This window comes from Geotrypetes seraphini, chromosome 7 (genome assembly GCF_902459505.1).
Source record: "Geotrypetes seraphini chromosome 7, aGeoSer1.1, whole genome shotgun sequence".
Taxonomy (NCBI): domain Eukaryota; kingdom Metazoa; phylum Chordata; class Amphibia; order Gymnophiona; family Dermophiidae; genus Geotrypetes; species Geotrypetes seraphini.
This window is the reverse complement of record NC_047090.1, coordinates 39,210,147-39,233,493: the sequence shown is the minus strand read 5'-3', so window position 1 is coordinate 39,233,493 and position 23,347 is coordinate 39,210,147. Positions and strand designations below refer to the sequence as shown.

General features: G+C 42.7%; 1 protein-coding gene across 4 annotated transcripts in view; it reads right to left on the bottom strand.

Moving 5' to 3' along the window:
* PAWR (pro-apoptotic WT1 regulator) overlaps nucleotides 1-23,347 on the bottom strand; it is a 121,338-nt gene that overhangs the window by 17,814 nt on the left and 80,177 nt on the right. For all 4 annotated transcript variants that reach the window (XM_033951674.1, XM_033951673.1, XM_033951675.1 and 1 more), the window contains exon 4: nucleotides 17,218-17,252. In XM_033951674.1, coding sequence (XP_033807565.1) covers nucleotides 17,218-17,252 — 35 coding nt within the window. The remainder of the gene's footprint in view (nucleotides 1-17,217; nucleotides 17,253-23,347) is intronic.

Here is a 23,347-nt window from a genome sequence, read left to right as displayed (position 1 = left end):
TAGCTCCAGGGAGGAGTGTGAGGACCTGCAAAGGGACCTAGACAAGCTGGAAGACTGGGCAAACAAATGGCAAATGCGCTTCAATGTGGAAAAATGCAAGGTTATGCATATAGGGAAAAAGAACCCGTTGTTCAACTACAAATTGGGGGGGGCATTGTTGGGAGAAAGCAACCTTGAGAGAGACTTGGGTGTGCTGGTGGATGCATCACTGAAGCCATCTGCACAGTGCGCAGCAGCCTCAAAAAAAGCCAACAGAATGCTGGGCATCATAAAGAGGGGCATAACTACCAGGACGCGGGAAGTCATCATGCCACTGTACCGAGCGATGGTGCGTCCGCATCTGGAATACTGCGTTCAATATTGGTCGCCGTACCTCAAGAAGGACATGGAGGTACTTGAGAGAGTCCAAAGGAGAGCAACGAAACTGGTAAGAGGGCTGGAACACTACCCATATGCTGAGAGGTTGGATAGGCTGGGGCTCTTCTCTCTGGAAAAAAGGAGGCTCAGGGGTGATATGATAGAGACCTTCAAGATCATGAGGGGCATAGAGAGGGTGGATAGGGACAGATTCTTCAGGCTGAAGGGGACAACATGTACGAGGGGGCATTCAGAGAAACTGAAGGGAGATAGGTTCAAAACGAATGCAAGGAAGTTTTTTTTCACCCAGAGGGTCGTGGACACTTGGAATGCGCTACCGGAGGAAGTGATCAGGCAGAGTACGGTACAGGGATTCAAACAGAGACTGGATGGATTCCTGAGGGATAAAGGGATCGTGGGATACTGAGAAAGCTAACCAGAAAATAAATGTAGAAACCCAACCAGGTCGTGCAGGTGCAAGACCGGAGGGCTAGGACTTTGATAGGAAGATAGGACTAAATTAGGAAACCAAGGAGGCATGGGGGCACCTTCTGGTGATTTAGACAGGTCGTGACCTGTTTGGGCCGCCGCGGGAGCGGACTGCTGGGCAGGATGGACCTATGGTCTGACCCAGCGGAGGCACTGCTTATGTTCTTATGTTCTTATGAAACTCATTTGCCACTTTTTGGCCCATTTTTCCAGTGTTGTCAGATCTTTTTGGAGATCTTCGCAGTCCTCCATGTTATTGACCTTGCGATATAGTTTGGTGTCATCTGCAAATTTAATAACCTCACATTTTGTTCCTGCTTCCAGGTCGTTAATGAATATATTGAATAGGAGCGGTCCCAGCACCGACCCCTGTGGAACTCCGCTCGTGACCCATTGCCAGTCTGAGTAATGTCCCTTTACTCCAACCCTCTGTTTCCTGTCCGCCAGCCAGTTTTTGATCCATCGGTGGACCTCCCCTTGCACCCCATGGTTCCATAGCTTCCTTAGTAGTCTTTCGTGTGGCACCTTGTCGAAGGCTTTTTGGAAGTCAAGGTAAATGATATCTATGGATTCCCCTTTATCCACCTGGCTGGTTACCCCTCAAAGAAGTATAATAAGTTCGTGAGGCATGACCTGCCCTTGCAGAAGCCATGCTGGCTCGACTTTAGCTGCCCATAGTTGTCGATGTGTTCCCAGATGCTGTCTTTAATCAGTGCTTCCATCATCTTTCCCGGGACCGAGGTCAAGCTCACCGGCCTGTAGTTTCCTGGGTCTCCCCTTGAGGCTTTCTTTAAGATGGGCGTGACATTTGCTATTTTCCAGTCTTCCAGAATCTCTCCAGTTTTTAGGGATAGGTTGCATATTTGTCGAAGTGGCTCAGCTATTTCGTTCCTTAGTTCCTTGAGTACCCTTGGGTGAATGCCATCCGGACCTGGCGATTTGTCGCTCTTTAGCCTGTCTATCTGCCTGAGGACATCCACCTTGCTCACCTCTAGCTGGACCAGATTTTCATCCTGCTCTCCTTTTACGATCTCCTCGGGCTCCGGAATGTTGGTTGTGTCCTCCCTCGTGAAAACTGACGTGGAAAAGCTTCTGCTCACACATGCACGCTACTATAAAATAAAGTTTTTTTAAAAATGCAACTCTGGATATAATGGACTGTTTTTCCAGGTCCTTTGAAGTCTGTTATAACGAGATTATACTGTATAGGGCTTTCCTTTTATTCTGAGTTAATGATTGCTATTGTTTTGTAAACCGCATTGACGTTTTTATAATGTGGGATTTGAAGTTTTACATAAACAAACATATGCACCCAGGCACCTCTAACTGAAGTGGTTAACGTTTTCCTCATTTGCTTTATGGACGAAAGAGGAACTTCTATCCGCACAGTGGAGAAAAGTTACTGAGCAAAGAAATGAGAGGCGTTTCAGTGCTATGACCAGAATAAAAAAGGCAGACTGGAAGTTGCCCAAGAGATTTTTAAAAAGGTTAGAAAGGATCATTTTCTCAAGCATTTTCACCGGATGTCATTGTCTGGAAAAGCTCTAAAGTATACAGATTTTTTTTTTTTAAGTATATTTTCTATCCATGAATATCAACTTCCATTAATTAAAAAATAAATGAAAATAAGGTGACATTTCTTAGCTATTTTTTTTCCTTTGCTCTAGTCTTGTTAGGTCACTCCAGACAAGTGGGGCAGTGCTACCCAACAAGCAGATGGAGGCAGAGAACATGGATTTCCAGTGCTTAGGGGCTGCCCAACGCTGTTTTCTTGTGACCCTGGGCAAGTCACTTAACACTCCACTACCCCAGGTATATTAGTCAGATTGTGATCCCACCAGGACAGATAGGGAGAAATACTCGAGTACATAAGAACATAAGAATATCCTTACTGGGTCAGATCAATGCTCCATCAAGCCCAGCAGCCCGTTCTCACAGTGGCCAATCCAAGTCACTAGTACCTGGCCAAAACCCAAGGAGTAGCAACATTCCATTCAGAATCCTAAATAATAGCAAGATTCTGGAATCCAAAAGAGCAACGTAAGATCCCTGAACCCCAAAGAGTAGCAACATTCCATGCTACCGATCCAGGGCAAGCAGTGACTTCCCTCAAGTCTTTCTCAATAACAGAATATGGATTTTTCCTCCAGGAAATTGTCCACACCTGTCTTAACCCTTTCAGGACCAAGGGACATATTTGTCCCATAACTTTAAAATCCTATAAATTTTGATTGGGATAGTCTACAGTTCTAAATTTGATATGTATGGATTCCATATGATACTGCCTTTATGTAAACAAACTGGTTCCGACATTCATTCATTAGCATCGTTGCCAGATTGACGAGAAGATTCACTTGCCACACTGTCCATAAGCCAGAAGTTTGATTTTTTTTAAAAAAAAATAATGATATTTCACAAAAAAAATCAATTTTTTGGCACCTGCAAGCCCTTTTTACCATAAAAATGTCGTCAAAACCACAAAAATTGGCCTACGATCCTTATGGTCCTGAAAGGGTTAACACAAAACCTCTGGCAATGCATTTCAGAGCTTAACTATTCTCTGAGTGAAAAAAAAAAAAAAAAAATTCCCCCTATTGGTTTTAAAAGTATTTCCCTGTAAGTTCATCGAGTGTCCCCTAGTCTTTGTGATTTTTGATGGAGGGAAAAATTGATCCACTTGTACCCGTTCTACTCCACTCAGGATTTTGCAGACATCAGTCATATCTCCTCTCAGCCGTCTCCTTTCCAAGATGAAGAGCCCTAACCTCTTTAGTCTTTCTTCATACGAGAGGAGTTCCATCCCTCTTTACCATCTTGGTTGCTCTTCTTTGAACCTTTTCTAGCGCCACTATATCTTTCTTGAGATAAGGAAACCAGAATTAAACGCAATACTCCAGATACCTGAATGTAAACTGCTTAGGCTATAAGCAGTGTATAAATACAAAAAATAAATAAATTAATAGAAGGATTGGTGCAGCCCTGGAATTTGCCAATTTGCAAAGTTAAGAGTGAAAGCACTAAATACAAATTCTTAAGAATAAATACTAAACAAACCCACATCCAAACAGAATTAAGGGGCAGATTTAAGAAAATGTGAACAACAGGATGTGCATCAAATTGGGAGACATATTGGAGAACATGGACTACTATTTAAAAGTATGCAATTGATTGTTTTGTTTTTTTAAATATGATTGATGTTTAAAACATACATATCAACTTATAACCACCATGTGATTTGTAAGACAAAGATTTACCTAGTTAGGGCTTAATTTTCAAATATGGGTTGAAAACACATTTGTGTGTTTAGTTTTCTCTTTGGTTATTCAAACACTTCTTAGGTGCCATCGACTCGTGTTCAAGGTCTAGTGACTTGATGAATTACAGATCTAAAAAGAAAACTGGTTTTGTGGTAGTCCGTTAAGATCCTGCAGCACCATCCCCACGGTTGTTTTCAACGTGTCCAGCCATCATCCTTCAATCCTTCTAAACATGATGTCCTTCTCCAATTATCTTTCTCTTCTGACAGTACGACCAAAATAAGGCAGTCGTAACTTCATCATTGGGGCTTCTAGTGACAAAGCTGGTTTGATTTTGTTCCAGAATCGATTTGTTAGTTCACACACAAATGTAGATGAGGATAACAAAATGCTCTTCAGGGAGCATGTTCCTGTCCAAGAAGGAGAAAGGTGGTGGTAGGAGGAAGAAGTCTATGGTAGACATCCACAGTTAACTCCGTAAAAAAAAAAAAAAAAAGCAAAGAGTTGTAAACTGACTCATCTTCACAGCCTACGAAAAGATGAAAACAGCCAACTGTTTACTGTATATGAAGCCATGAGAAGTATTTTTGAAATCTAACTAGATGGACAGACATGGCAAATGCTTCACATTCCCACAGGTGCTAACAAGATGGTTTCATATTAGTTACAGAGTAACAGAGACTGAACAGAGTTAAGTAAATAAATTGTAGGCTCTGAAAAACAATTAAAATTGGAAAAATTAAGAAAATTTTAAAGAAAACAAATAAACTAAGATGACAATTTAACAAATGGAACTGCAAAATATATTCTTTCCAAATCAATAGTATGTTGGAAATAAATTATACGAAAGAGTCAAAATAATGTCTCTATGAGGTCTGGAAGGGCGGCCAAAGATCCAAAAGCCGGATACCTTCCTGTGGGGTCCCACAAGGCTCCCTGCTCTCACCAGCCCTGTTCAATATCTACCTAAGAGCAGTGGGCAACAGGCTTCCCTTCCCTCAATCACACATTTTCTCCTATGCAGATGACATTTTCATATTTTGTGCAGCTAAAGAATCGCTAGAAGGCATTGTGCATCTCATAAAAGCTGTCATTGAGAGCCCGGGTACCTGGGCCCATAACAACCTCCTTAAAATCAACAAACACAAAACCAGAGTGCTCTGGTTCAGCGACTATAGTCTGCTACTTTTTAAGGAACTAGGTGCTACCTACAGGCGAGATAACCTAATTCCACAAAGGTGCTAGGAGTTGCACTAGATTCCTCCCTCATTTCAAAAGCTAGCTCATTCCTCGGCGAAAAGTTTCTTCTTCTGATTGAGGCAACTAAGATCAATCAGAACGGCCCTGTCCCAAAGCAGCTTAAGAAAGGTGGCGCAAGCCATCTTACTACCCCACCTAGACTACTGCAACTCCCTCTACTATGGTGCCACAGAGAAAGAACTAAAGCACCTACTAATGCTTCAAAATTCAGTGGCAGGGCTAATCCTCCGTTCCTACCGCTTCAAAAGGGCAAGCCCACTGCTACACAAACTACACTGGCTTCCTGTGAAAAAATAGAATCCACTATAGGAAGATTCACAAGTCCATCTTCGGAGAAAACTCCAGCATTCCGGTCTCCCACACCTTCCTTAATTCAAGGACCACGCAACGATTTAAGATACCGTTTCCATCCTCTCAAGGAGTACGTCGGAAGAGAATATTTAACTCCACCTTCAAGTTCCTAGGTCCGCATATCTGGAACAGTTTGCTGGCCCACCTGTGACGACTAAGCACAAATTGCCTGTTCAGGAAAAGATTAAAGACTTTTCTCTTCCCCAGGAGACTCAGCTCCTCCCAGCCTTTTTCTTCCCATGGATTGACATCCTTAAAACGACATGGCAATGCTGAACTCACCTTCAACAATGCTATATCATAAATGTAGTTGTAAGCCGCAATGAGTCCATATTGAAATTTGCAGAGTATAAGAAGTTGTATTTTATTGTCTACATCAGTCAATGGGGAGGAAGGGTGCAAAATAAAAGAAAAAATGAGTTTAAAAGTGGGCCACATTAAACTAGGGATTGCACAGAAAAAGTTCCTCAAAATAACTGCCCAATGCATTTCTATGGGAAAAGTAGTTCCAACAGCTGCAGACAGATTTCACTGTAACACAGTCTTAGAGACATTTGGAGCATCGAGATAAAGCAGTATATTTCTGCGTCTCGATGGACACAAATTTGGACTTGGAGGATGAGATGTACAGCATCAGCATCTATGAGACAAACCTAGTTTTTCTTATTACATAGATCTTTTTGGACCCCTGTTAGGTTACACAAGTTATCGACAGTTCTAAATCTAATAGATGCTGGTACTGTCATCTGGACATAGGGACACTGGATCATCTGTTGTTCTATTGTCCTTTGATACTCAACTTCTGGAAGTCAATATGGGGACAGATTAATCTCATACTGGAAACAACAATTCCTTTGACATATGAGGTAGTTATATGTGGTACATTATTACATATTAAACTCCCGATAGACCGATATAAATGCTGGCTTTTCTTAATTATGTCTGGGATAGCTATGCAGATGGTAACTCAAAACTGGAAAAATAATGAGCGCCTAAATTTTCCTTTTTGGTGGGCCAATCTATGCTCCAGCTATAGATATGAAAACATGAATGCTGACATTTTAGGGCATAGTAATTTGTTTAAACTGGTTTGGGGTCCGTTGACGTCTTTTGTTACTTCACTGTAGTTATCTTTGTTTTTTTTGTTTCCACACACATCCAGGGAGAGGGGGATACATCTATCTTAATTGGGTCCTTTGAGAATATACATCCAGGGTGGGTGGGAGGAGGGTGGGATTAAATTACTACATATTTGAATCATTGAGAGGATGGATGGGTTGGGGGGAAATGGGTATTCATGTATATTTGTAAACCGAATGTGCTTTTATTGATATATTATATGTTGTTATATTTGTATTTTGCGCTGTTAATATGTGGAAAATCAATAAAGAATTAAAAAAAAAAAAATTACTTTACCTGGTGGCACCTGGTGACTCAACTGTGTAGCGTGTTGCTGTATGCTATATCTACACATCTTTCTAACTAGGGATGCATCCAGAAGCTGATTTTTGTGGAGGGCTCAAGGGTGGACTGGAAGGGGCCAAACACTTCCTGAGTCCAACCTCCCCACTGCTGCTGCCGCTATCCTCCCAAAAAATAAATAAACAAAACTGGCATCACTGGAAACACAATCCAGAGAACAAAACAACCCCACAATAAATATACAATTGGAAGAGAAGTGGGGAGGGAACAGTACAAATCAACCCGAGATTGATATGAGCTTATTTACTGAATACAGTGTGTATGGATCTCAAAGTCCCTCCTTGAGGGCCACAATCCAGTCGGGTTTTCAGGATTTCCCCAATGAATATGCATTGACAGCAGTGCATGCACATAGATCTCAAGCATAGTCATTGGGGAAATCCTGAAAACCTGACTGGATTGCGACCCTCGAGGAGGGACTTTGAGACCCCCTGATCTAAAAGAATACATATACATTATATTACAGTCATAAATGAAATGAAATAAAATGAAACGAAAATGCCTTAAGAGACAACCAAGAACCAAGTGATTTGCTGGTAACACCCCAACAACCCAGCGGGTATGCTCACAGCCTGCCAGCCAAAGAGTCCCCCTGCCAGAGTCTAGTCTGCATGGCCTGAGCAGCAGAAGTTGTCAAGCCGCTCTGGCCTCTAAACCTCCACTTCCCCCCCCCCCCCCAGCACTTCCACTGGCCCAGGTCCCCCTGAGTGCCTATTCCACTGTTCCTAACACTGAAGCACGGCAATACTTTTTACCTGTGGTTAAACTGTAAAATCCATCCGTTGAAATTGGCTAACAATTGCATCTAATGTTTAGATTTATTATCACACTTATTTTAATGTTATTTTTCTTCCATACCAATGGAAGGCATAATAGACGCTTGAAACGCAGATACAAACACAAAACCATGTGCTCTGAAGGCTTCTTTCACTATTTAAATTAAGCAATTCATGCTTTAATCAACCAGGCCAGGTTTTCTCTCATCTACCAGGCCCTTCAAGAAAATCCCGAAAAGCACCTAAACATCATCCTGCTCTCCTTTTCAAATATTTTAGATACATTTCTGTACTTCATCTCATGTTGGTTTGCTTTTTCTTTACATTGACTTAATTTTTCTGTTTATAAACCTTGAAGGAATACTTAGGTTGAAGTATTCCCTCAAGGATTAAAAACAGAGAAATCAAATCAATGTAAAAAAAAGAAAAAGAAAACCAACATTTTGAAAGCTTTAAAATCCAGTTTACAGTGCGCTAAATAGTTAAATAAATATGAAGAGAAAAAAAACTTTGGAAGATTTAGTACTGGATTTGCAGTGCCTCCTTGCAATATTTTTTCTTAGTATCCATTTCCTTCTTCCCAGAATCTATTTACAGACCAGTGCAAACCCTTCTTTTGGGGTAAATTCAAGCCTAAGGTTAAGTACAAATTTGTAAAAGCAAAGATTTATGAACAGGAGTTATTCCTCCGAGTGCAGGGCCCCTGCAGATTCTCAAGCATTTACTGTAGTCAAGTCTTTGTAATGCAGGAGCTCTCTTTCATTCCCTCTAAATGCCCAAAATTTCAACAGTGCCAGTTTTCAGTATCTGGGAACAAGAAGTCACATATTTGCTTGTCCTATATGATCTAACATGTGCATTAACATTACTTAGTAATAAATGAGTTGACTACAAGCCTTCTGATTAATTAAAAAATATATAACTTTGATGTTGCAAAGATTCTTTCTATAACTATTCCCAAAACCTATATTATTTCTGGGTTTCCTTCTGGTCCTCCAAGAGGGCCAATACTGTCCCGGTGTTTGACACCATGGAAGCCTCAGTCAAAATTTAGAATGCTATACAATTCATCTGTACTGCAAATATAGCAAATATGAAGTCCCCCCCCCCACCCCAATATTGCATTTGAGGACCAAATTCCAGACCGAGAGATCTCCTTTATGTCAGGTTATTTATGTTTGTTGTTTATGTAATTACATTTTTAAAATGTGTTATGACAAATCTACACAAAGAGTGAGCAATGGTTCGCCCCAGTTTTATGCAGCTCATATACATTTTTTTAAAATAAACTTTTCATCTAGAAACTCGTCCAAACTTCTGATGAATCCCACATTATAGTTTATTACATCTTGATGTACTGCTTCATTCAACAGGTCTAAATGGTTTACAGTACAATATAATTAAAGAATACAAAGGCAACTCCTGTATTTATAGAACAGCAAACCACACAAGAAGAACATACAGATATCTGCTGAGTCCCACTTAGCTAAGTAATCATTTTGAACACATCTTTCTGCAACAGATTTCAAAGCTTAAATATGTAATGCATGTGTGTGGGGAGGTACACTGTGATTTATTTTATATCTGCCGGTTATTAGCTTCATGGAGTATCCTCTTATTCTAGTGTTTGAAAAGTTAAACACATATTCCCATTTAACCATTCTGCCCTACTCCTGATTTCATAAAATTCTGTCAACATTCCATTGCCAATCATGCGAGCTTAAGAGCCTTCCCTTCATGACAGAAGTGTTCTTTCCTTTATCATGTCTCATCACCCTGCTCTGAACTTTTTCTAGTTCTGCTATTTCCTTTTTGAGATGGGGCGATCAGAACTGCACATATGACTCAAAGCGCGATTGCACCAGGGACCTAAACAGAAGTATGATATTCTCGGTTTTTGTTCTCCATCTCGTTTTGGCCAGCTCCTAATATTCTAGTCACTCCAAGATTTTTTTTCCTTAGGTGGTGATAGTGACTGTAACTCAGAAGCCAGTATTATGTATCTGTAGTTAGGATTATTGTTCCCTATGTGCACCTTGGTCAGGTAAAGAGAAATATACCTCTCACTGTTAAAACCCCTCTTCGTCTTTTGTGGAATTTCTATTTAAAGACCTTAAATTAAGCAGCCTGCTTCTTGTACAACTCTTATCCTACTTGACTCTTATCTTTAGTATATGAGTAACACCCACCACCTCTAGCTTGATGTATTGTAAAATTTTGAAAGGCTTTCTACTCTTGTATCTTAGTGTACTACTGGTTATGCTCTTCCCACAAATCTTCGAAAAACAATCAATCAATCAATCTTGATACTTCAATCTTATGTTTTATACAGTAGTTCTAGTATCTGTATACAGACACCTAGATACAACCAATTCCTAGCCCACTTATTAACAGTCAATTAAGATAAACATGATTCCTAGTTAAGTTTTGTGTTTTGATAGTCCACCATTTGAACCAAATCATCACAGAGATTTCCAATTCCAGTACTGATAAAACAAAGCCAAACTCAATTGGCCAATAACAAAACAACTGAAATTAAACCAAGTAGAAAGAGGCAAAAAAAAAACTAAGGAAAGTAGAAAGGGGGACAACCCATCCATCAGTCTGTCAAGAATTTCAATCAACAAAAACTACAGCCTAATTTAAATATTACAGATACCATTTACTCACTATGTCAGTCCTGAAATGAGCTCTCTGCTTTTTTTGCCTTTCCTTTTTATTTTGTTTTAAACCTTATTGTTTCTCTTCTATTCAATATCATTCTTTGAAGCAAGGCATTGTGGGTAGGGGGCTCATTCTATTCACTCCCACTGGCAAGTGAACCCCCTCGGGACCACAGTCTGACTAGCTACACCAAGTCAAGACCTGTGGGAGAAAGCCTGGGGCTGAGGAGAGAACTCCCCAAGTTCAATCAGAGCAACGGCCCGCAGATTGATCCCTGTTAACTTCACAAGGCCAAGGGCTCAACCACACTACACCACAGGTAATTAGGTCTTTGAAGAATCCTGCTACACCAATCCAATCGACACCATCTGCTGGAGTCAGAGAAATGCTGTCAAGTTTCAATCTGCACCACTCCTATTGGTGATGTCACTAGATAGCTCAGGTTGCTGCTAATAGAGTGGCAGAACCTGTCAGTCTAGACCAGAATAGCACGATGCTATGTAAAAATAAATGAAATGCAACATTATGCTCAAAAGGCTTCTCCTTTATTCCTAAAAGCGAAGTGGCTTCAGCAGTTCATAAAGAAAACAACATGCCATGGGGATCACCTGGGCTTTTTTGGAAATATTGAGGAATTTTTGGATAAGCTAGATTTACCTAGGTCAGTGTTTTTCAACCTTTTTTGGGCAAAGGCACACTTGTTTCATGAAAAAAATCACGAGGCACACCACCATTAGAAAAAGTTAAAAAATTTAACTGTGCCTATATTGACTATATATAAATATATAGGAATCAAATAAACACAAAGAAAGTATTTTATAATGCTGCCACCGCCACTGGGGAATAGGCTGCCACTGCCGCCATCGGGAACAGGCCGGCACCGAGTTCTCCCTGCTTCTCTTCCCCGCAGGGCCGACCAACTCTCGCCACCCGTCGTCAATTCTAACGTCGGAGAGGACGTTCTAGGCCAGCCAGGCAGCGATTAGCTGGCCCAGAACGTCCTCTCCAACGTCAGAATTGACGCGAGTGGCGAGAGTTGGCCGGCCCCACAGGGAAAAGCAGGGAGAACTTGGCGCCAGCCTGTTCCCAATGGCGGCGGTGGCACTCAAGTGGCTAAAGAGCCGCAATTTGCCGGCCTAGGGACAACACTGGAGGGTGGCCAGCTGTGCACCCCCTTGGGACATAAACCCGGGGTGGGGCAGACCGCCCCTCCCCCACCCTGGTATGCCACTATCTGTACCTCACTCCCTCCCTATGACCAAAAATTATTTCTTCTATTCCCCGTGTACACAACCATCTCTTTCCCTCCCTTCCTCTCTCCAAAGTCCATGCCTTCTGTGTCCAAACACTCATTCCCTCCCCCACCTCAGCATCTCTTTCCCTCCCTTCCTCTCTCCCAAGTCCATTTCTTCTGTGTCCAAAAAACGCATCCCCTCCCCCACCTCAGCATCTCTTTCCCTCCCTTCCTCTCTCCCAAGTCCATTTCTTCTGTGTCCAAAAACGCATTCCCTCCCCCACCTCAGCATCTCTTTCCCTCCCTTCCTCTCTTCCAAGTCCATGCCTTCTGTGTCCAAAAACCCATTCCCTCCCCCACCTCAGCATCTCTTTCCCTCCCTTCCTCTCTCCCAAGTCCATTTCTTCTGTGTCCAAAAACGCATCCCCTCCCCCACCTCAGCATCTCTTTCCCTCCCTTCCTCTCTCCCAAGTTCATGCCTTGTGTCCAAAACGCACTCCCTCCCCCTTTTGTGTTCCGTGTTTGCCTCCCAGCCCATCTTTGCAACTTTCTCAGCAAAACGAAGCTCAAGCCGCAAGGCTTGTCTTCTGCTTCCTGCCTGCCCTGCCGCGCACAAATAGCCGAACGGAAGTATTCTCCGACGTCAGCGCTGACGTCGGGGGGCAGGCTTTTGCTTAAGCCCTCCCTCCGACGTCAGCGCTGACATCGGGGAACGCTTGCGATCGGCTATATGTTAGCTGCAGGGCAGGCAGGAACAGAAGACGAGCCTCGCGGCTCGAGATGTATTGAACTCCGCGGGTCCCCCGTCCAGCTCTCTCCTGTCCACGTGGGGCGGACCGCCCCTCTCCCTAGACTGGTGGTACTGCCCTGATGGCGGCCCTGACCGTACGGCACACCAGGCAACATCTCGCGGCACACTAGTGTGCCGCGGAACAGCGGTTGAAAAACACTGACCTAGGTTACCCCCATCTGTTGGTGCCGACTTGGCCCGCCCTGTTACGGAGGGAGAAGTTCATGATGTTATTAAAGGCTTGAAGGGGGATAAGTCTTCTGGGGTTGATGGTCTTTCTAATCTCTTTTATAAACGGCTGGGTGACCGATTATGCCCATTATTAGTACGTGTTTGTAATGGGGTGAGGGAAGGGAAGTCCTTGCCGAGATTTATGGGGGAAGCAGGTATTTCATTGTTATTAAAGCCGGGTAAAGATCCAGAGCATTGTGGTTCTTACCGGCCCATCTCATTGCTTAATGTAGATGCTAAGATTATTACGAAGGTGCTGGCAACGAGACTGGGCCGGGTTTTACCGGAGTTGATCCACATAGATCAGTCCGGCTTTATTCAGCGACGTCAAGTGGGAGATAATATACGTCGCACCTTGCATTTGATGTGGGGGGCTCAGACCTTTCAATATCCTATGGTCTTGCTTTCTATTGATGCAGAGAAAGCTTTTGACAAAGTACGATGGGAGTTTCTCTGGGCTGTGCTTGACAGGATGGGGTTGGGTGGGGGGTTTGGACAGTGGATTAAAAGTTTCTATATGGCACTGCGTGCATGCCTCCGTATTAATGGATTTTATACTAATTTCTTTAATATTCATTGTGGAACGCGACAGGGGTGTCCTTTGTCACCCCTGTTGTTTGCTCTATACTTGGAGCCGTTGGCATGTTATATTAGGAACCAGGCCTTGTAGACCATGACATTCTGCTTAGTTGCCTCGACTCTATGGGCATCTCGGGACAGGTACTAAGTTGGCTCACAGGATTCCTAAAAAACCGCACCTACCAAGTCCACAATGAGGGAACCTTCTCCCACACTTGGTGCAACCCCTGTGGAGTTCCTCAAGGGCTCCTCCCATCTCCTTCCCTGTTCAATATGTACATGGCATCACTAGGAACACATGCTATCGTACCAAAATCTGAAATCCTACATTATGCAGATGATATTACAATCGTCATCCCTATCTCCTCATCGTCACAAGAGACAGAACAACTCATCTCATCTGTACTCACCATGGTCAAACACTGGACAACTTGGTTCAAACTAAAACTTAATCCAGAAAAAACTAAATTCTTCCTTGCAAGTCCTAACCACAAATTAACGACCACCACCCTGCAACTTAATGGACTTACTTACCCAATCAACTCCATCATCAAAATTCTTGGAGTCATCCTGGACCGCTGCCTAACTTTTGAAGACCATACCAATGCCCAGGTCAAAAAATGCTTTCACACTCTCTGGAAACTCCATACCATCAAACACTACTTCGACTTCCCTTCCTTTAGACTACTGGTCCAATCCCTAGTCTTAAGCACCCTGGATTACTGCAATATCATATATTTGGGCTCCTACAAGAAAACCATTAAACGTCTGAGACTCATTCAAAACACCACCTTCCGCCTCATCTTTGGTCTCAAAAAGTCAGAACATATTAGCCCTTTCTACAGAAAACTCCACTGGTTACCAATAGAAGCAAGGGTCATCTTCAAATTTGCCTGCTTCTGCTTCAAAACCTTAACTGGCTCATCCCCGATATACCTGTCACACCAATTTGAATTCCCAAGTACGAACCGCACATGCAATGTCTTATCTGTTTGCCTACCCATCTCCAAAGGGATGCATCTACAGGAGATTCCTTGACAGAACTCTCTCTTTCCAAGCTGGCAGATGGAATGATTGCCTTACCTCCCTCATCTCATCTGCTCCATCCTACCAATCCTTCAGGAAATCTCTCAAATCTTACCTCTTTGATAAATTTCTCTAACCCCTTCCCTCCCGGCCAAACGGACCAAACTTTAACCACCTCTCTTCCTCCCCCGGTCTTTCCCTTTTCTCCCCCCTCAATCCAATGTACTTCCTTTCCTCCGGCTTATCCTTCCCCTCTCGGTACTCTCCTGTAATTGAAACTGATTACCATTATACTTGACAATTAATTCTCTGTATCTTTGCTGTATATGTACAGTCTCTTGCATTGTGAACCACTCTGAACTGTGGTATTGCAGTATACTAAAATAAAGTTATTATTATTATTATTATTATTAAGGGATTGCATATGGGGGGCCAGGAATATAAAATATCTTTGTTTGCTGATGACATTCTTTTACATGTTCGTGACCCGTGTTCTTCGTTTCCAGTATTAGTGGAAGTGTTTCAAGAGTTTCATCAGGTCTCGGGATTTACCATTAACTTGGATAAATCGGAGTTTTGGGGGGTTTCTATAACGGAGGCTGCAGCACAGGGATTGGTGACAGATTACTCATTTAAAAGAGCACAGACTTGTATTAGATATCTGGGAATACAGCTTCCACATGATTTGTTGAAACTCTATGAACTTAATTATGCTAGGATAATGCGATAGGTTCGAGCAGATTAACAGCACTGGCAAGGGTTATGGTTGTCCTGGTGGCGACGTATTGCAGTGATTAAAATGAATATATTACCTAGGTTATTATTTTTATTTCAATCACTGCCGCTAGCGGTTCCCAGGGAGTCTTATAATCGTTACATAGAGAATTTTGTTTATTTGGCGGGGTAAAGCACCACGGATTGGCCAATCAGTGCTTTGGGCGGCTAGAGAGGAGGGTGGTAGAGCTGTCCCAAATCTCCACTAGTACTTTTTGGCGGCGCAGCTTCGATGGTGCTTGACTGGGTTACTGCGGACTTTAAACCCGGGTCCAAATTGAACAGAGTTATGTTCCGTTTGTTTTGTTGAAGCATTGGATGTGGACTTCTTCTACGGAGGTCGATAGATTACGAGGGGTGATGAATCCTTTTTTTGGGCATTTAGTGCACATAGGGGGAAATTTCATCATATCGAGGGGCGTGCTAGGAGATTGTCAATGCTGGCTCCTATACGGGGTGGGCCACAGTTTTTGGGGGGTAGGCTCGGGGATATTTTGTACATGGGAGGAAAGGGGGTATATTACATTCAGGGATTTGCTTAGAGGGGGGAAACTACCTACCTTTGTTGAGCTGATCAGGAGAGATGAGAGGTTTTGGGGTGATTTTTTGGGGTATATGCAAATACGTCATTTTATAATTTCAGTAGGGTGGGGAAGGGGGCAATTTATGGAAGGGGAATGTTTAGAAAACTTATGGGGTTTACTGGGTAAGGTTCCCTGTCCCATTTCTGTAATATATAGATATTTGAGGGGTCACCAAGTAGTTCACTTTCCTTTCCAGGAATGTTGGGAGTCAGATTTACAGCACAGGTTTCAGACTGATGAGTGGGTACAGATTTGTGAGGAGATGCAAAGGGCATCATCCTGTGTCTTAAGTCAAGAAAACGCTTATAAGGTTTTAATTAGATGGTATTACACTCCAGACAGGGAGCACCTTATGTACCCCCAGGTTCCTAATGTCTGTTGGTGCTGTGGGATGATATCCGGTTCCTTCTATCATATCTGGTGGGACTGCCCGATAATCCAGGCCTTCTGGCAAATGGTCACAAATGAGCTCATTCAATGGATACAGGAATAGGTCCTGCTTTTGCCATAAGACTGCTTGTTGGGGACCCAAAATGTGAGACCATGGCCTTGGCAGACTAAATTGGTGCGACTGGGTCTTGCGAGCGCTAAATGCCTTATTGCCTTGTATTGGAAACGCGAGTCTACATTGTGTGGTTTGAGAGAGGGGGTTGGGGGGGTATTCTCTGATGGTGGTGTTTTCTCTTTTTTGTTTGTTTGTTTGTTGTTGTTTTTTTTTTGTTTGTTTTTTTGCTGAATTGTCAGGAAGGGCTCATTATGTATTACTTTGCCAATTACTGTGCTTTCGTGCTTGCCTCTCGTTGGTGGTAAGCTGACTTTGCCTTGAGTATTTTTCTTGTACAGTGTTCTTTATGATTGTATTATGCCTTTATTTGCTGTTCTTATATTAAACCAAAAAATTTCTAATAAATATTTAAAAAAAAAAAAAAAAAAGAAAACAACAGGGAAAAGGATGGACATGAGTTAAACTATGTCAATTGAGAATCATTAAGAACATATATGAGAAAGAACACAGTATACATGAAAACTTTTTGATATTTGCCCGCAATACCACTTAGACCACTGGATCATTCAGCTGAAAGCCAATTACATAAACATAAAATTGTGTTGCTAGCACTCCACCATCAGATGCACTAAAATCAAGTTTCAAGTTTATTAGGTTTTTATATACTGCCTATCAAGGTTATCTAAGCAGTTTTACAATTGGGTACTCAAGCATTTTCCCTATCTAACATACCTGGGGCTACGGAGGACTGGGTGACTTGCCCAGGGTCACAAGGAGCAGCGCGGGGTTTGAACCCACAACAGCAAGGGGTTTGAACCTACAACATTACCCATTTCTTGGTAGAAAAATATTTCTTACCCTTTAAATCGACTCGAAACAGTTTTTGCGGAGTCCTAAAATTGAAAAAGGAAATCAAATTAATTCTTTGAAAAGTTTGGTTTTTTTAAGTGCTTTAACACTATACAACATTGCACTATAATTTCCAGCATCTCTAAATGAAAAAAAAAAAAAAAAAAAGACGTCAGCTAAGAGAAGGCATTGGCAGAAGAATTTTTTTATTTTGAGATGTTATTCAAAGAATAGCTAATCTCTGTCATCTAACAGAGGTAATTACTAATGTGCATTAATGAAATAAGTCATGTTTTGGGCTAAACAATGCATGTTAAATGGCAAATGTATGCATTTTTTTTGCCCTTAATGAATGTTTTGCCTGTGAAACGAGATACTTAATGCAAACTAAATAACATATCTTATACTTAATCTCTCTTGATCCCTAGCAGTAGTCTTGTGGTACTACAACGGGAGGACCGGGGAGGGGGGAGGCAAGAGGCACCATTTTGAGGCTGCCAGCCAACAAGGCACCATCCTTGAGAACCTCCCCCTCCTTTCCCATCCTGGTAGGTGTCTAAAGCAGTGGTTCCCAACCCTGCCCTGGAGGACCACCAGGCCAAATGGGTTTTCAGGCTAGCCCTAATGAATATGCATGAGAGAGATTTGCATATAATGGAAGTGACAGGCATGCAAATCTACTCCATGCATATTCACTAGGGCTAGTCTGAAAACCCGAATGGCCTGGTGGTCCTCCAGGACAGGGTTGGGAACCATTGGTCTAAAGCAGTGGTCTCAAACTCAAATCCTTTGCAGGGCCACATTTTGGATTTGTAGGTTCTTGGAGGGCCGCAGAAAGAATAGTTAATTTCTTCTTATTAAAGAAATGACAATTTTGCATGAGATAAAACACTTTATAGTTTATAAATCTTTCCTTTTGGCTAAGTTTTAATAATAATATTGTAATTTATAGGTAAAGAGACATATGATCAAAACAATTTTATTTTACTTTTGTGATTATGATAAACATACCAAGGGCCTCAAAATAGGACCTGGCGGGCCGCATGTGGCCCCCGAGCCGCGAGTTTGAGATCACTGGTCTAAAGGATGGGAATTGTCACGGAAAGGGAGAATTATTCCAACACTGGCCCCTTTAAAAGACAGCAAGCTCAACTCAGGAACTGCTACTAGAGAATGACACGGGGGCAAATTTGTCCCCCTCCCCGCAGGAACTCCAATTTCCCTGCCCCGTCCCTGTGAGTTTTGTCGGTGCCCCCTGCCCCTTTTCTGTAAGCTCTGCCTTAACCGCACAAGCCTCGGACGATTATGGTTTTACAGTGTTTGAGGCTTGTGCAAATGAGGACGGAGCTTGCCGGAATGGGGAAAGGACAGGAAAAGAACTCTACAGGAAACTTTTGTCCCCCATTCTCTACCTGCTACTTTTGTGATTTTGCTGCCATAAATGCACAATGCTCCCAGATTTATTAACGTAATAATGGGGGGGGAGGTTTCTCCATGAATAAAAGAATAGCGCAGACACATTTGGATGCATGTTCTTTGAGCTGGGTATGCAGAACAGCCCTTTCTTTTTTTAACCAATGTGGTGCACCATATCCTTCCTGCCTTGATGACATCACTGCTCTCTTCAGCCAGTCCCTTAACAAGAAAAATAGAAAAAAAAGGATGGAAATTGAGTGATCTACAATTTTGTTTTTTGGAGGGGGGATGGTAGGCATTTTATCCTGTTATCCACTTTGGTACAGGTAAGCAACCTTGCTTTCTCCATCAATAGGCAGGATAATGTAGCCACATTTGGTGCCTCCCCAAGCTGAGGGTCGTCAAAGGTGCTACTGACAATCCAGTTGAAAAAAAAGCGGCGGAGGAAGAAAGTAATTAGGCAAAAAGATTCTGAAGCATAACTGGTCTGCATTTGCAGTCATATCTTGCTGCGTTGTCAAGGCAGTAATGCTTTGCCACTGTACCCACTCTTTGGAATTATCTACCATTTGAGATACGCATAGAACTCTCTTTAGCAAGGTTCCATGCTCTTTTAAAGACCAACTATTTGCCCAGGAATTTCTTGGAGGCCCTTTGCCTGGTTAGGGGGGGGGGGGGGGCAATCGGTCTAACACCTGGTGAAATTTTTTCTCTCTTCTTTATTGTCCAATTTTTGCAAAGGGATTCCTATCTTTCTACTAACCTGTAAACCATTTTGATAGTTACGTGAATGATGGTATATAAGTCCTGAATAAACATAGACAAATAAATGTGCTGGAAGCGAGCCATAGAAGTGGACAATGCTCCAAGGCAATAGGAACAGGGAGATCCAGATTAGCTTGGCAAAAGCAGAATGCTACACATCACGCTATCCATGTAGATCAGATATGTTTGGAGGCTGAATAGCTTAAGGAATATGGCTGGAAAGAAAAGTAAACCTGTGATGGATGGAGATCCTTTGTATGGTCTAGGTCAGTGGTTCCCAACCCTGTCCTGGAGGAACACCAGGCCAATTGGGTTTTCAGGCTAGCCCTAATGAATATGCATGAAGCAAATTTGCATGCCTATCACTTCCATCATATGCAAATCTCTGTCATGCATATTCATTAGGGCTAGCCTGAAAACCCGATTGGCCTGGTGTTCCTCCAGGACAGGGTTGGGAACCACTGGTCTAGGTAATATAAGAATCCAACAACAGTCCAAAGTATGCAAGGATGACCCTGTTGGATGACTTATGTGGCTTTGAAAAGAAGACAGGGAGAACATGTTGGTTGTGCTGAAAGAATGGTACTGCCTTGGGTAAGATCTTAGGATGAGGTTTGGAGGACTACTTTGGTAGGGAAGACTTAGGTAGGGAGGATAAGGGACTAAAGCTTTGTGTTCACAATCTTTTTGCTGAAGAAATAGCAACTAAAAAAAAGTGCCTTCCATGTAAGAAATTTCAAAAAAAGTGGTGGCAAGTGGTTCAAACGGTGAAGAAATCAATTGAGAGGATACCAAGTTGAGATCCAATACAGGGGGTCTGTAGGACAGTGCTAACATTTTGTTCTAATTTCATGCTGGCTAATGGACATAACCTACATGTTCTGGACTGGTCTGGTCTGCCGAGGGCAATAAAGTAGCAAACCATTAACTGCCATGTTTTAGTGTAGCAATATTTCTTTGCAGTAGAACATAACATCGTATTTCTATACCGCATAACCATAAGCAGTAATGGCTTCTCCCATACATGTGCTTTGGACCTTTTTTTTACGTGTTTTATTTCTCTGAAACCCTGTTTAATCTAACCAAATTTCAAATTGATGTGTTTTTTCCACCAATTTTACCCCTATGCAAAATTTGTTCCTGTTAGAATAATTTTTGGAGAGTTATTTTGCCGCAAGGAATGATCTTAGGATGTAGTCTTATAATATTCCTGCAGAAAAAAATATAACTTCTAAGCTAGTGCTAAATTTTAAAACCAATTACTTTAAAGTAATTTACAGTGCCTTGTAAAAAAAAAAAAAAAAAAAAGTCTTCATACCTTTGCACATTTTTCAAATATTGTTAACAAATACAGTGGTGCCTCACACAACGAACTTAATTCGTTCCAGGAGCAAGTTTGTTATGCGAAAAGTTCGTTGTGTGAAACGCGTTTTCCCATAAGAATACATGTAAAACAAAATAATTCGTTCTGCAGCCCTGTTTTCCCATAAGAATACATGTAAAACAAAATAATTCGTTCTGCAGCCCTACATTTCCCTCCCTCCACCTCACCTTAATATGCAGAGTTTGCCAGCTTTCTTTTTCACCCAGCCGCACGCTTTCAAAAAAGCTGTGCACACGCAGCTGCTGGAGTTGATCAATGTTCTCCTCTCCTGCAACTTCCGGTTTCCGGTTGCGTACAGAGGAGAAGATTGAACAACAGAGCATTGCGCGCATGTGCTGCTCTTTGAAAGTGTGTGGCTGGCCGAAAAAGAAAGCCGAAAACTCGGCATCTAAGGTAAGGTGGAGGGAGATGATGGAACACTGCATTCAGACAGGAGGGTGCTGCTGTTCCCGGCTCACATTAGGAAGCGGCGAGAGTAGTTCCGCCCCCCCCCCCCCGGGCCCCTCGGGCGACTTCGTTGTGTGAAACGAAGTTCGTTATAGGGAGCAAGACAAAAAGTTTGTTATGCGCAGCGTTCGCTGTGCGAGGCGTCCGTTATGCGAGGCACCACTGTACAATTTGAAAGACATTAAAATAGGACTCTGCTTAACAGATAAAAAAGGCCATGGGGACTTTCCAGTCTGACTATTCCATGCCAGAACTCTGTGTAATTTCAACATGAACAAACAGTTGCAGAAATAGAAAATAATCAAAAATACAAAACCAAAAAGTCTTGTTTGCTAAAGCCTTTGCATCCTCTTATCACAGGCATCCTCAAAATTAGCTGTTTCCAAAAATTACCTCATAGGCCCATAGTTACAACTCAGCATAGAACTTGAGCTGATCAGAATGGCGGAAGAATCAAGCTTTCCTATTGCACCAAGCCTTGCAAATCTGATGCAAAGACCTAAAATTACCAAACATGGTGCGGTGCCAAAAAGCACAGTTACTTACCGTAACAGGTGTTATCCAGGGACAGCAGGCAGATATTCTTGACTGATGGGTGACGGCACCGACGGAGCTCCGGTACAGACAATTTTAGAGTGATTGCACTCTAAGAACTTAGAAAGTTCTAGTTAGGCCGCACCGCGCGTGCGCGAGTGCCTTCCCGCCCGACGAAGGCGCGCGGTCCCCAGTTAGGATAAGCCAGCTAAGAAGCCAACCCGGGGAGGAGGGAGGGACGCAAGAATATCTGCCTGCTGTCCCTGGATAACACCTGTTACGGTAAGTAACTGTGCTTTATCCCAGGACAAGCAGGCAGCATATTCTTGACTGATGGGTGACCTCCAAGCTAACAAAAAGAGGATGGAGGGAAGGTTTGGCCATTAGGAAAACAAATTTTGTAAAACAGATTGGCCGAAGTGTCCATCCCATCTGGAGAATGCATCCAGACAATAGTGAGATGTAAAAGTATGAACTGAGGACCAAGTAGCAGCCTTGCAGATTTTCTCAATGGAAGTGGAACGGAGGAAAGCTACAGACGCTGCCATAGCTCTAATCTTGTGGCCCGTGACAGAACCTTCCAGTGTCAGGCCCGACTGAGCATAACAGAATGAAACGCAAGCAGCAAGCCAATTGGATAGGGTGCGTTTAGATACAGGATGACCCAACTTGTTAGGATCAAAGGACAAAAACAGTTGAGGAGATGATCTGTGAGGTTTGGTGCATTCAAGATAGTAAGCCAGAGCACGTTTACAGTCCAAGGTATGCAAAGCCTGTTCACCTGGATAAGAATGAGGCTTCGGAAAAAATACAGGTAGGACAATGGATTGATTAAGATGAAAGTCAGACAGAACCTTAGGGAGAAATTTTGGATGTGTACGGAGGACCACCTTATCATGAAAGGCGGATCGGCCACTAGTGCATGCAGCTCACTGACCCTCCTGGCAGAAGTGAGAGCTATAAGGAAGACCACTTTCCAAGTAAGAAATTTGAAATGCGCTGTTGCCAAAGGTTCGAAAGGAGGCTTCATTAAAGCAGAAAGAACCACATTGAGATCCCAGACTACAGGAGGGGGCCTAAGAGGTGGTTTCACATTGAAAAGGCCCCTCATGAACCTAGAAACTAAAGGATGAGCCGAGAGGGGTTTTCCATGGACCAGCTCATCCGAAAAGCAGCAATTGCACTAAGATGAACTCTGATAGAAGTAGATTAAGGGCAGAGTCAGACAAGGAAAGAAGATAGTCCAACACCAGTCCCACTGCTAGAGACATGGGATTATGGTGATGTAAGAGGCACCAGGAAGAAAACCGAGACCACTTCTGTTGATAACACTGAAGATGTGGCCGGTTTCCTGGAAGCATCAATGATAGAACGGACAGGCTGAGAAAAGGAGGGAATGATGCCGAAGTCAGCCCGAGAGAAACCAAGCTGTCAGGTGCAGAGACTGCAGGTTGGGATGCAGAACGGGACTGTTGATGCTGAGTAAGCAGAGAAGGAAACAGTGGAAGAGGTATGGGGTTCCCTGGAACTGAGTTGAAGTAGAAGGGAGAACCAATGTTGCCTGGGCCACTGTGGAGCAATCAGAATCATGGT